This window comes from Betta splendens, chromosome 6, assembly GCF_900634795.4.
Source record: "Betta splendens chromosome 6, fBetSpl5.4, whole genome shotgun sequence".
NCBI lineage: Eukaryota > Metazoa > Chordata > Actinopteri > Anabantiformes > Osphronemidae > Betta > Betta splendens.
In genome coordinates, this window is record NC_040886.2 from 18,621,440 (window position 1) to 18,635,663 (window position 14,224).

At 45.2% G+C, this 14,224-nt stretch overlaps 1 protein-coding gene and 2 long non-coding RNA genes across 7 annotated transcripts in view; 1 reads left to right on the forward strand and 2 right to left on the reverse strand.

Annotated features, from left to right (window-relative positions):
• Positions 1-4,099, reverse strand: part of LOC121202308 (uncharacterized) — a 24,606-nt gene extending 20,507 nt beyond the window's left edge. Inside the window, exons 1-3 of one of the 3 annotated variants that reach the window (XR_008694959.1) lie at positions 3,960-4,099; positions 3,612-3,736; positions 214-381 (exon numbers count right to left, since the gene is read on the reverse strand). This is a non-coding gene — a long non-coding RNA (uncharacterized LOC121202308). Of the gene's footprint in view, positions 1-213; positions 3,737-3,959 lie in introns of all 3 variants that reach the window. The other 2 variants (XR_008694960.1, XR_005897823.2) reach the window with 2 other exon arrangements.
• The window catches only part of LOC114857433 (protein inscuteable homolog), a 23,560-nt gene extending 17,642 nt beyond the window's left edge, over positions 1-5,918 (forward strand). The window contains exons 7-13 of the mRNA XM_029153911.3: positions 1,438-1,563; positions 3,966-4,137; positions 4,293-4,471; positions 4,558-4,624; positions 4,949-5,104; positions 5,422-5,498; positions 5,778-5,918. Coding sequence (XP_029009744.1) covers positions 1,438-1,563; positions 3,966-4,137; positions 4,293-4,471; positions 4,558-4,624; positions 4,949-5,104; positions 5,422-5,498; positions 5,778-5,906 — 906 coding nt within the window. The 3' untranslated portion in view covers positions 5,907-5,918. The remainder of the gene's footprint in view (positions 1-1,437; positions 1,564-3,965; positions 4,138-4,292; positions 4,472-4,557; positions 4,625-4,948; positions 5,105-5,421; positions 5,499-5,777) is intronic.
• Positions 5,003-11,607, reverse strand: LOC114857435 (uncharacterized). Of its 3 annotated transcripts, XR_008694958.1 has the most exons (4): positions 11,242-11,597; positions 10,927-11,046; positions 5,649-6,834; positions 5,010-5,143 (listed from the first exon to the last, which is right to left on the reverse strand). It is a non-coding gene; the product is annotated as an uncharacterized LOC114857435 (long non-coding RNA). The 3 variants fall into 3 exon arrangements; XR_003786208.3 differs by lacking the exon at positions 5,649-6,834 and having other exon boundaries at positions 5,003-5,143; positions 11,242-11,607; XR_008694957.1 differs by lacking the exons at positions 5,010-5,143; positions 5,649-6,834 and adding an exon at positions 8,093-10,662 and having other exon boundaries at positions 11,242-11,605.
• Positions 11,608-14,224: the final 2,617 nt, after the last annotated feature.

A 14,224-nucleotide genomic window follows, 5' to 3' on the forward strand; every position in this document is an offset into this window, starting at 1 on the left:
ACATACACCAGTTCACATGACGATGATGCAAGTATGTTACACAAAGATGGAGTCAATGGAAACGAGCTGCGAGCGAGACGACAACCAAAGGAAGGAAAGACAAAGAGAAACGGCCATGAACTCTGGCCTCTGTCTGGATGGGTCAGATCCACACGCAGACCTTCACACATGTAGCGCTCAACAGGAGATCGTCGGTGTCAGACTTGTTCTCACCTGCTAAACATAGTCCCCGTGATGCAGGCGAGCGGTGGCAGCAGACCCTCGAAACGTCGTCAACGCTCCCACTCTCCCCGTGAATTCAGGCAGACATTGCACGGATCTGGTACCGGAGGCTGGAAGGGCAGCCTCGCTGTCCAGTCCAGTGCCTCGGACGTCCAGCGCCTGCAGATCAAGTTCAGTTCTCGTTTTAAAGTGGACCCAAGCTACTCAGTCATTCTCTAGTCTTGATGAACAAACTAAACTAAAAAAATGTTTGTATATGTTTGAACTAAAGGTGGGGAAATGATCACCTAGTCAGTCAAATTAATGGCAGAGCTGTGTTTGATCTGGACCACCTTGAAAAACAGCAAATTGATTATTGTACAAACCAGAGAGCTCAAAACTGCATCCGACGCCTGAAGAGTCGCCACAAGATTTCTGAGAAGAAACATTAGCGGCGGATCAACAGCCTCTTCATCGCCCCCAACTGTAGACCCTCCTGGAGTTTGCACAGGTTTGCTGGAAGCTGGAGCCGGGGACGGCGCCGTTGGGCCAGAGGCCTGGATGATTAGCCACTTCAAGCCCGGGCAGCCCGGCTGAGCAGCTCCGTATAATGGCCTTATTAGGATAATGGTGGTCGTTACCGGTTCTGCCTGGGTGCAAGCTGAGCAGAACTCAGAACCTGCAAGTGTTTTTTGTGACATGAGCTATTTTGGTTTGTTTACTCCCAACATAATCTGACAGAAATTGCTCAGCTATTACAGCCACCGCATCATTTCTCCGCATTGTTCAGTCCTCCGTGTTTTCCATTCATGAAATCTGTATATTTTGGCTGCTGTGGTGAAAAACTGTGGCCCGTTGGTGGGTTATTCAGACGGTGAGTTCATCGGCAGTGGAAACAGCCGCTGTCCCAGCAGAACTTACGGCGCCGTCACACTGAGCAATTGGATCCATTATTTTCATCACATACGCTTTAAGACAAGAGCTGACCACGAGGCAGAGTGTGTAATTTACGGACTGAATAATGTCAGGCCTGTTCTGGAACAGCTGGACTCTCAATGAAAATGATTTTCCCAACATGGATTCATGATGAGTAAAACAGACAGAAGCAGCTGACAAATGAATCCAGTGATTAGTGAGTCCTGGTCCACGGTGGTGATGGGAAAACCCTGTGTTAACGTGAGCACAGCAGCAGAGGCTACGTGTCCTTATTGTGATGGTGTCTGTGTTGCTGTGCAGGAGGGAGCAGTGGTGGCCCTGTTTAAGATCTGCAGACAGGACCGTTTCCGGGAGCTGTACGCTCACGCTCTCCGAACGGTGGCCTCCATCTGCTGCGTGGACGAGGGCATCAGCCAACTGGACAAGGTAAACACACACGTCCTCGTCCTCGGCGGCCGCAGAGACGGTCCAAGTCCCCAACCTCGCTTTTGTTATTAGAATCACAACTTCAGGCCCAAACCATAGACTGGACTAAACGACTAAGTGTTTTTTCTTTCTTGCTGATCATCAGTAGGACAAACACTAACGTGCGCCTGCTCCAAATGCAGCCATACAAATGCAGACACACCCCATGAAGCAAATAACAGAGAAAAAATGAATGAATTCATTCAATTTGTATAATGAAACTGGCCACAGATTGACGTAATAACTAAACACATTTACCTCTAACTTATGGCTACAAGAGAGCAGATATTCTTTTAATGCAAAATTGATGTTTAGAGCGAGAGCAAGAGAGAGAGAGAGGGAGGGAGGGATGGCAGTACTTCCCGTAAAGCGCCTTAGCTGCGTCCATGCAGACAGATTACTCTATGTTTACATTAGTCAGCCCAAATAGGAGTTTGGTCCTGGTCCTGACCCGGTCCTGGTCCTGGTCCCGGTCCCGGTCCGTTTTGCCGCTCGCTCCATGTTGTGACTAAGAGGCTGCAGTCTATTTTCACTCAGGAATATGTGCCAACAGCAACGGCAGCAGGAGGTTTGGCCCAAAGGAAACAAGCTGTACGATCGTTTTCACTGGTTCCATGTAACAGGTCACATTTTGTAAACACATTCAGAGATAAATCTGCTCCATCGAAGTCCTGCTGACCCTGAGGAGGGCGTTTTTGTTTCAGTGCGGATGTGTGGAAGGCAGAGCCAAGTTTAACAGCATCACTGCTTCTGTTTGTGTCTCATCATGAATAATTGATGCCACACTTGGCTTCTCTGCATTGTTTAGACATTATTAGGCTGCTGTAGTTGAGTTTCTCCGGTTGAGGAAGCTCAGGGCTCTGGAAGCACAACTTTCTCAAACTTTAATTTTAGTCCCAGAGACAGCGAGGGTGCGATGGATGCTGACACACAAAATGAGATGTGATTTCCAGCGAGGCAGAGCTGAGACACTCGTGCAGGTAGTGAGAATCCACAAACACTCCTTCTGCTTTGTTCTCTATTGAGATTCAACCAAAACAAAGAAGCGTTTCCAGTACGACACAGCGGCGTCTGCGCCCACAGCTGGGAGGGTGGCAGTCATCCATGTGTGGAAGCTCTTTAATGGGAGGCAGAGTCCAGCCCAGATTAGCGAGCCGGCTCCTCGGAGGGAGGCTGTCAGGCAGCCGATCGCTCAGGCTTGAGGAACACACCTGTCAGCGCTGAGGGAGGCTGGTGGGCACCTGCACCGCTCGTGATCAAAACAACAAAGCACTGATGCCGAGTGATGAGGTGCAAAGTGCCAGGTTTCAGGTTAAAGTGAATGCAAATGAATTAGACTTTTAAAGTTTGGGAGATGAACTGTTTGAATCGTGTTTTTGTCATTTAATAGAAGCAACAGGTGTTTGTTTTCTTGTGTATAGTTTTACGAGCTTCTCCTCACGTGCTGCTACACACACCAACAGTTATGTGTTTTCCCAAATCACAGAAGAACTTGATAAATGGTGTTTCACTTCAGACCCTGATGCTCAATACTGTGTGTACAGTAAATGAGGACGTTAATGTTTCGGTGGGAAGGCGGAGACGCGGGTGAGGGCGGCGGTGGGGGAACGGGGAAGTGGAGTGGAGAGCGGAGCGTTCCACGTCAGTGCTGCTGACGTCCACGGAGACAAAAATAGGGACTTGCCCTGTGAAGCTCAGAGCGCTGATGCTCATCAGCAGATAAGACTGACAGGTGCGTCTGGCTGCGAGCTGATGGCTCGTCTCACTTTGGATCCTCGTCTCCAAACTTTTGTTTTCAGCAGCTTTGGCTTGTGGTGACACACACACACACACACACGAGTAAATGATTCCACACACAGCCTCACTATTTCACATATACCTGTTAATGCATTTTCCACCACCTGGAAAAGATTTGCAACTGAAGACGATGCATTTTAATGTGAGTGTGAGCTCAACACTTACGCGTCAGCAAAGTAGAAAGCAGCTGTAAATGAACTGTGCAACATCACCTCCAAGTGGATGAAGGTCCGTCCTGTTTTTTCCTGCCCGACACACCGCCCCGCAGATCAGTTGCTCCACCCTCGTCCTGCTCCTCTCCTCAGACGGGGATGCACACACTCTGGGTCAATGGCAGCTGGATGCACCAAAGCACAATCAGAGGTGGTGGTGTTGAAGCAAAGCGCTGGGCTTTAATTGTGATGGTTTTTACGGCCAGACATGGAGTTTGATCAAAGCTGATGCCACAAAAACCTAAACTGTCTGCAGAAGCAGCGATGGGTAGTATTAGTGTGGGCCTCAAATGCACAAAGGTTGAGCCCATAAAGAAATGACATCAAAGCTTTGTCGTGGGCTCTGACCTGCAGGTGGACGGCATCCTGTGCCTGGCGGACATCTTGACTGACGACAGCAGCGTAGAAGCAGCGAGGGCCGAGGCGGCGGCGGTGGTGGCGCAGATCACCTCTCCCCACCACACGTCCACACAGCACCTCGCCAGCTTCCTGGAGAGCATGCACGACATCGTCACGGCGCTCATCAGTGAGTCGCACGGCACAACAACGAAACCTCTGACCTTTCACTTTTAGAAAGAGAAGGGCTGTTTGGAGAAACATATTTTCAGTCAGCTGCAGGAGAAGTTGATAATTATATAAAACGGCCAGTGCTGCTGTTTGAGTGACGTCCTCTGCTCTCAGAGCTGTGTGACAGCGCCTCCTGTGGTGAGGTCTTCCTCTTGGCCTCTGCCGCCTTGGCCAACATCACCTTTTTTGACAGCATGGCCTGTGAGATCCTTCTGCAGCTCAATGCCATCCACATCCTGCTGCAGGCCTGCAAGGACCGGCAAAGGGTGGACACCCCCTACTCCAAAGACCAGGTACGACTGGTGCATGAGCCACACAACATCGCCGTTGTTTTCTACACAACAGGTGAATTGTGAAATCTTTTCTTCACTGCTTTCAGGTGGTCACGATCTTGGCCAACCTCTCAGTCTTAGAGCAGTGTGCTGCTGAAGTCCTGCAGGAGCAAGGTATTCTGATGTTCATATGATACAAAAGATTAGCTATTATAGTAAAACCGCACCCTGAATAAAAAAACAGAAAATGTCTGCAATTCACATTTAATCCTGAAGATGGCAGCATCTGATAATGTACACGCCTTCATGCTTCTGTCAGTGAAAATCGTTAAAACCATTTTAAGACTCCATTACAAAAAATTCATTTATTTACATTTATAATTTCTGCAAAATATTTTTTAAAGCCATGTAAGTCTTGCCTGCATTTATTGCCTTTATATTTACTCACTGTAGGAAGTGCCTGCGTATTTGTTGACTGTGTTTCGTGGCTGCCTTCAGGAGTGGACCGCCTGCTGCTGCTGCTGGGAGAGAAGCCGTCCTCCTCCAGTCCGTCCGAAGGCGCCGCCTGCGAGCGCGTCCAGCAGAAAGCTGCCGTCACACTGGCCCGTCTGAGCAGGGACCCCGACGTGGCCCGAGGCGCCATCCAGCTCAAAGGTTCCTGTGCTCAGCCTGAACATGAATGAACGCTGAGAGCTGAAAGACAGGAAACAAGGATGCATGAGTGAAACACAACGAATGAATGAATGTGTCTGTGACTCATCTATTTCTACAGATGTTCAATTATTTGGCCAACGTCAGGGGGAATGAACCATTAAAGCACGAGACGCCCTGATTCTTATTTAGTCATTATTAATATTTACGAAACAAACTCTCCAACATTTCTTTATGAAAACCCCAAATATAAAGAGTCAGTTTTTACATGACATTTGACCCTTTTTGTCTGACGCTGGTTTTTCCTTCACTGTCTTTAGCTGTTCCTCGTCTCATCGAACTGTGTCGCTCCCCTACTGAGAGGAATAACAGCGACTCCGTGCTGGTCGCGTGTCTGGTAGGAGGCTCCATGTCCTGTTACTCCATCATACAAACCACTGCTGCTCCGTGATAACAGCCTCAACACATTTAAGGCCTGGTCCTGTAGCTGCATCTTTAATGTCATGAATAACGCGTAATTGCATAATTGGGTCGATCCCACACTCACCACAGATTAATGTGATTGCACTTCATCCTCTCAGCCAAGGGTTAAGTGTGAATCTTCTACCTTCAAAGGCCACTGAGCTTTTCCACAGCGTCGGTGGGCTGAGTGGGTTCGGTCTGTGTGTGTCTGCAGGCTGCCCTGAGGAGGCTGGCGGCCGGGTGTCCAGACAGCATCGAGGCAGCCGACCACCAGCAGCTGATCAAACCGCGGCTGGTCGACTCCTTCCTGCTGTGCTCCAACATGGAGGAGAGCTTTGTGTGACGGCCCAGACGCCAGGACATGGAACCCATGGGTCAAACTGCATAGTGTCATTGTAAATGCATGCACCAGAACGTGCACAAAGACGGTTGGCTTTAGTCCCTGGACAGTTCTGTGGTTTACGTGGGTGCTACTTGTGAAAACCACTGGGACAAAAGGGTGAGAGCACAGAGAACTGCTCATTTGTAACCTTTTCAGTCAGTGACAGGTTTGTTTTATAATGTTTTATATGAACTATTTAAAGAATTTGAGCCATGGTTCATTCGTCCCAGTGTGAAATATATTAGAAATGAATTTCGCATTAATCCTAAAACATGTTACACATATATTTGCTCCTGTAAAGCAAACACGGCATTTGAATAAAAAACTGCTTTTAATTTAAAGAGAACTTCCTTAGTTGTAAGTGATGCATGGAATAAATGCAGCTCTGAACTGTTCACAGGTTAAACACAGAGCCGTGAATGGACTGCATCAACTATATTATAATGAATCCAACTCATAGTATGTTGCTACTGCATCTACTGATGATGACGGACAAAGACCAAAAAGATTCAAAAGGAGAGAGAGGTTTGAATACTTGGAGCTGGACAACTTTACATTAGGAGATGGTTCTATAATATAATTCTGTCTAAACTCACCAACCAGGAATACAACCCCGGTAAAAGCAAAGTCGCTGTGATGGGTTCAACCTGACTGACTCCAGCGTACAGTATGTTCACTGCCTGTTCCTGCTGCTCCAGTGTCCAGAATAACAGAACTGTTACTGTACAGAATTAAGAAGCTGTTATTTCCACAGCTTCGCTTGAAGCATCGTAGGATGTGAAAGTGGCAAACACGGTTAACTTTCTGGAGAGCTGCTCCACCACAGCGAGGTTCCCCAAGGACGTCCCTGACCTCCAGCCATCTCCGAGGAGCCACACTCACACCTATCCTGTCACAGAACAGAGGGAAGCCTTTGAAAGAGGCTCACAGAGAACGAAGGGAAGGCCTCCCCCCAAAAACAAAAACCAAATCAAACACCAAACCATGTGGGAGCGACATTTACAACTTCAGCCTCCAACTTTCCAAAGCGCCAGCACAGACTCCAGAGCAGCTGCACACAGAGGAGCTCCTCATCAACACGTCACCTTTCACACTCCTTTATGAATCCCATCACTCCGTGCGCCGTCAATCCTTCACGCGTGCTCGGCATTGTCCTCTCTGATGACGGCACCGTCGGGCCTTTCTTCTCCATAAGCCTTCCTCTCCTTGGAGACACAATTGAGGCTCTTCTTGCTTTCTCTGTAGCTGCTTTTTAACCTAAGGGCACTTATGCTGAGCCTGGACCAGTGTTGAGACAATTGAGCTGCTTTGTGTGTGCGTGTTGTCCAGCAGACACGTGGGAATGTGTTCAGAGGCAGCTGTGATAGAATATGCTCCTGCCTCGCTTTGTTGAGACGCGATGAAATATGCATCGACGCAGAGCCTAAAAACACAGGTTCTTTGATATTGTTCTGCTTCAGCCGTGACCACGGGACCGAGCACTAGAGCCGTTTTCAACTTTTTCTGCCTCTGAGCTCTTGAGCTTGACTTTCCTCGCTTCCCACCGTCATCGCTAAGTGTGTTGTTGTCATCCTCTTTCTTTTTCATCCACCGGCAACTTGATCAAAATTAAAGGTGGTGATTTGCTGGTTAAATGATGAAAGATCGACAAACAATTGTCATCGAATGCTTAAAAAACAAAAGGGGTTCTGGCGTTTGTGTGAAACGCTCACACACAAGACGAATAATCTGATTTGATCCTTAAATCAAACACTTAAAGAAAAATGATCTCAGGACTGTAGTCGGCTACAGGAAGGAGACTTTAATATTTGATGTGTCACAGCTTGTGCAAGTTTCGGTCTGTTGGTCTTTCTTCATATTAGATGATACAGTATGAAAAGTTGCTGCATTAGAATTAACTTCAGCAAAATCAAAAATTAGGACGGAATCATTTGGCCAAATTCCAGCGACAAATTCTTTTTGAAGTGATGCAGGACGTTGCATATTTTCGAGATGCCCACAAAGAATCAGGGACCCTCGTCTCCACTTAGTTTGCTCAAGAGCTTCTTGAGGCTGAGGCTCAAGGACACCACCGTTGGACAGACAAGGCTGACGTCAAGGACTCACAGCAGCTGCCTCAGGAAACAAGACGAGGAACCGCAGTGTAATAAACAGGTGAGCTACAGCACAAGGAATCATCATTAGTAATTATAGCGAGATGAGACCAGATCAAACCCAACCACTGGCCTCCACCTCCCACTTTGCTGCCACATTATGTTCCTGCTCTGTGACCTCGCAGCATAAAAGCAGTAATTGTGCTTCGCAGCAGGAGCCATTAGAGGCCTGAGTGGGGCTGAATGAACACACACACCTCCAGAGAACAGTGTGTGTCACAGTGAATATTCTACTGTCACCAGATGTGTTCAGCTTGTCTCTGACCTGTCGCTGCGATGAAGAGGAGATAAATTGTCAATTGTTGCCTGACCGCACCCTCAACAGCAGGAGACTGGAGGTTCAAATTAAAACAGCTGTTTTCAGGTGGAAGGTTTCATGAGCTGGTGGAAGACCAGAACCAATGAATGAAACCTGGAAACTGAAATGTGCTGCATCAATAGGCTGCTTCTGCTGCTTGAGAACGGGAAAAGTGAGAATACGTAAAACTGTAGAAATACACCGGCTTTGTACCGTTAACATACTTAATAACCAGTCACAGTTTGTCTGACCTGAAAGTAACCACAGACCGATCACATCAGCTGCTCTACAGATTCTACAGGCTCGGCTGCGGAAACTTACTAGAGCTTCTTTCATGAGTAAAGGTTTATGGCCTTGGGTTTGTTTTGGTTCCTAATTAGACCCTGACATTAGATCTAAGATCTTTAAATAATTTTCTGTATAAATAACACAACAGTCCAATCTATGCCAAACAAGACAAAGCGACTCTTTACATAAATCTAATTATTAATCATATAATGTAAATGGTGGTATGCATTTGTTTTATTTTGTAACACTTTGTTCTCAACAGTTGATTGAACTCCTGCTTATTGAATCCTCATGTTTCTCATCTCCAGTCGTCCACACACACACTCAGCTCTTTCTCCTCAGAGGATTGTGGAGAGATCATTTCTCCTGCCGACAACCAGGCAGCACAACTGTGTTTGTTTTTCCTGACTTACTGCCCATAACTGCAGACAGTAGCGAAGTGCTGCGGTTCTGTGTAACAGCATGTAGGTTTCAGCGTCTAACAAGCCTGCAGCTGTTCGATTTCCCCCGGGGGTTTACATTCATTGACAACGTGTGTGTGGACGTGAAAAGTGTCCGTTACGACTGTCGCAGTCTGTGCCCTGGTAAAACTGCATCACCTGAGCATCGTCTCTGCTCCGCTGCACGTGTGTAGATCAGGAACAGTGCTTGGTTCAACACACACTTTGACTTTCAATTCAATTCAATTTCAAGACAAATTACAGAAGAAGACAAGGTCATAGACCAGAAAGTTTTATAAAAAGGGGAAACCCAGCAAACCTCTAGCCAGACCAGGCTGAGGGTTGGCGAATCGGGGGGGGGGGGGGGCACTGCTTCTGATAGCCAGGATGACCCAGACCAGAGTAGAACCTGGACAACTCCAGATCAGCTGGTAATCAGATGCTCCTCGGTTGCCTTCAGGTGACTTAGTGCTCATTCATTTGCTCTTTTTTTGTTCTTCAGCAGATCGACTCCTCCATATGCCTGTTCTTCATCGCGGCCCTCCAATGGAACATGACAGCATAATTAGCATCACTCTCTGCCCCAAGAGACAAGGGGTGGAAGGAGGTAGAGTTCTCCTTGGCCATACAGAATCAGAGTGCGAAACAGACTCCAGGTCAACAAGAAGCGACTGTGAGTGCTTCATCCACACCTCCACAGCGCTTCCTCCAGTTATGCTTGTACCAACTTCAAGTCATTTTTCCTCTTGTCTCCCAAAGATTAAACATGGGCAGCGCAGGGCAACTGATAGACCCCCACCCCTCCATCAAACGGCAGCCAACAGCATTACTGAGGGCAGATCTATGTGATTTCCAACAGATGAAAGTGAATATGTAATTAACGTGCCATAATTGCTGGCAGTCTCTTTTTATTTCAAGATGAAATGATGTGAGCTCTCTGCCAAGCCAAGGTCACAGGCCTGAGTCTGAGCGATAAATATTCAGCAGTGATCACGTGTTTGGATTTTAATACGTCCATCTGAATGCTGAAATAAAGTGGGCCGCCGCATAAATCGCTGCATAGCATCTTGGCTCTGCATTATTTATTATTTTCAATGTGTTTTTTCAGGTTGCAGCCGAAAACCAGAGAATCATTGCTCATTTCCTCCACTTCCAACATAGTTCAGCAGCCAGACCACAGCTTGAATTCACTCTGCTCAACGTAAAACTAAATGGGCTTCACCTCCGCCTCGTGTGCTGACGTGATTTTGTGGCTCGTTCTTTGTTTCTAGATGGTTTCAGTGTTACCACCGTGCAGCCGTGCTCTATAAACGTGGCTCTACAGACATCAAACGTGTGAACCGGGGGAGGTTTAACTTTATGAGCAGAGTCCTAGGAGCCGCGCAGGCCGAGGCAAGACAGCGATGTTGGATAGCTGGAGATGGCGTGTCTCTCTGCCAATGATATCAGATTAAGCTGCGATCCCGAGGCCAGTCCGGTGCTGGGTGACATCATCAGCTGTGGCTTGGGTGGTTTGGCAGCAAGCAGCAGGGTATAAGCTGTGGCAGCAGATGACAGAAAGCACAGCACAAACGTTTTCTGCAGAAAGCACGTTGGTGCCGACAGCGGCAGGAGTAACAGCTTGGAAACGTTGTAGGTGTCTCCATCCTTCACAATCTGACATCTAAGTGTTTTTATCCAGTTAAGTTGTTTACTGTAATGCAGGAAACTTTGTAGAGATGCACCATCAGCTTCAGCTTTTCACCAAACGTCTAATGTTTCACAGGGAGTTAAAGCAGCAGTGACTCACATGTTACACTTACTGTACTGAGAGTGGGACGAGGCGTCGTTTCTCTCTTGTTCTCGCCCATTTCACATTCCTGGGTTGGAAACACCATCACTGCTCTCTCCATTAGCCTCCAGTAGCAGTGTGAAAAGCTTCTCTAATTATAATATGATGACTATATTATCATATAACGTTACACCTAATATTATACACAAATATATAATATACAACAAATACAATATAACAGTAATACAAATACTATACATGACAGCTTTGTTTACCATTACTAGCCCTTAGTGCCTATTAATAAATTAAAATAGGCTAAATGTCTTCCTTTATTGTTGTAACATACCTGTAAAAATCAACAAAGGGGGACGATCAACAGACAATCGATGTTCTCTCCATTAGCCTCTTGTAGCAGGCAAAGGAAGTTAAGCCTTTGTCTACGGTAAATTTTCTTTCTTTCTTTCTTTCTTTCTTTCTTTCTTTCTTTCTTTCTTTCTTTCTTTCTTTCTTTCTTTTTTAAACAAAAGTAAAATGCCAGACGAACCTACATCAACACGGAACAATATTTTTTGCCGTTAAGACAAATTACATACATTTTCAGCCTGCTAGCTTACACGACGGACAGAGAGCGGTGGGACACACCAAACCTGCCGCGTCGGCCATCTTCGGCCATCTTCGGCCGAAAACCCGCTGCTACGTACGTGCACCAGGTGCGTCACCGTGATTACAGCCCCCCCCAACAACAAGTAAACAGGAACTACTGTAGTTTGTTGTTTTTACGCATTTAATGTACACCCCCCAAAAAATATAGTAACATACATGTATGCATTTTCGGTCAGCTTTAAAAATGTTCTTAAAATAATTACCAAAACTGACTCAGTCACATTAACATCTGCTTTTACTTAGCTAAGCTGTTATTGTTGAACTTTTTAAACACATTCATTTTAGAATAAAAAAAACGTTTTATTAATCTAAAAAAAAGTATAAATTCTTCTACAGATGTTTTTATCTACATCTGAACAAAAATTCAGAAAATTACAATATTAGTTTTGTTCTGAACCAAAAATCACATTAACTGCAGAGTGCCTGGTTTTGGGGAGAACAGCCGGTATTTCAGATATTTTAGAATGTTTTTAAGAAATCTTTTGTCTGAGTAAAGCTGATTTAAGTGTGAAAACGTTGCAAAACTGGAATTAAGCTTCTGAAACAATGCAAACTGAAGTTGACATTTTGGCTTTTACTTCTCCAGAAGTTGGGCTGCAAGCGCCAGGCGAGTAAGTGCTTAAAAAAAGAAATCTGACAGGGAGGATCCCTCAACGCCGCTGATCTGTCAGTGGGACAATTAATTGCAGTTGCAAAGTATTTTCTTTGTCCATGTAGATCAACAGTGTTTCAGGCAATTAGCCCCCCCAGAGCCGAGGCCTGAATCCTGCATGTCACCCTCTCTTCATAATGAAGAGACAGCGGGCGTCATGTCTGGACTTGGCGATGTGCTGCTGACATTAGAGTTAGAGAATTAAATGGACTAACTGCCGGCTTTGCTGTCGAGGAACACCGGTGTCTGAGCCCAGTGATTACCACGACCCAAACATCAATGACATTTGTCTGACAATAAAATTGGACACTAACCTGTCTGAAAGCTGTCTCCATTTGCTAGAACAAATGTTGGCGTCGGCAAACAGTTTGACACACTTTCCCTTTGAATGCACAGAGAAAGCGAAGCCATCCTTTGGCTCACGGTAATGGCCCCTCATTGTTGGCCGCAGAGGATGTGGCGCTATTCATACCGGTGCATGATTGAAAAGAAAATTGAATCCTCTTTGATGTGATAAATGTGTCTATTACTGCATTTGCACACAAAATGTCGGTGGAAATTATAGTGGGGAGGCAGAGCTCAGAGGGGAAAATACATAGGGATGGCATATTGGCTAGTTTTGATTGGAGCTGAAATATAAATATACTGTACCGGCAGATGAAATGAGTCCAAGCTCCCTGATTTTTCCACAGGAACTTCACAAATGAAAGGCCTTGAGAGCCCCAATTGTAAGACTATATAAAAAGGTTAAATGTCTGCATAGCTCTCTCTCTTTCTCTCTGCAAAGAACTATTTGATAAAGGACACTAACAATTGTTTGCCTTGTAATAAAAGGGAATTTTCTCTATTCAAAAACTTCAGCAAGAAACCAGGGGAAGAAAAGCATCGGCCTGTTTTGTTTGCATAAAGTGTTTGACTGTGAAGGACAAATTCATTTGGAATTGTTAACAGCTGATGAAGTGCTTTGACGTATACATTCGCAGCCATAGATTTAATTTCCCACACATGGAACGTAAGTTTACATGTATTTATGGTTTTTGCATATTTAATTTTTAAACACATTAGCATCTTTTTAATTATTTAAGAGCCAATTCCTGGAGGAAAGAAAAAAAAGGGTAAAAATATGTTATGTCCAAATAAGAGTTAAAGCTTTGAAAAACATACAGAATTGGAAAAAATATATTTTTTGGAACAATTAAAAAAATAAATATCATAATATGTAAAATAATATAATATGATAAAATATAATGTAATATAATAAAAACAGCAACAGAAGCAAAACACAAAAACAAACTCACACTGGCAAGAAGCCAAAACGTTTCCTTCTCATTTGTAGTTTTACTAATGTTCCACGAAGAGTTACAACTTTTCTGCAACTTTTATTTCTAAAGAATTTAATACAACAAACAAAAAATCAGAAGATTTTAATTTCAGTTTTCAATCACAACACTTTTGGAGCTGCCCTGAGCCAAACACCGTCAGCAGCCTCAGCGTCAGTCGTTCGACAAATACGTTGATTTAATGAGGCTGAATTCATTCAGTTTCCTTTTCTATGACATTTTGAGTTCAGTTGATATAAACGCTTTCAGATAATCTCATAAATACCTGAGTCTTTGCTAAAGTATTTCTAGTTTTTCTTTTGATTGAGTCAAACTAGTGACAATGTGCAATATTCTGTATTTGAACCAGGCTCTTCAAACGGCAATAAAATAGAAATACAGTAGCAATAAGTAGTGGATGTAAAACACACGTTTGAAGGGGTGTTTGGAGTGTAGTTATGATGACACAGCAAGAAGTGACCTGGCTGCAGCCGGTGTCAGTAGTGACTGTCAGTGATTTCATACAGTAGGTGCCGTACGTAGTTTGCACCGAGGCGCATTAACAGCTCTGCAGCAGAAAAGCTTGAGCTTGGCGTCTACTCTCCTTCTACTCGTCTTATCTGCATGTTTTTCAGAATAGATTCCCGTGCACCTGATACTGTGCGTGTGTCAAGAAGTCAGGAGAATTCATTGAC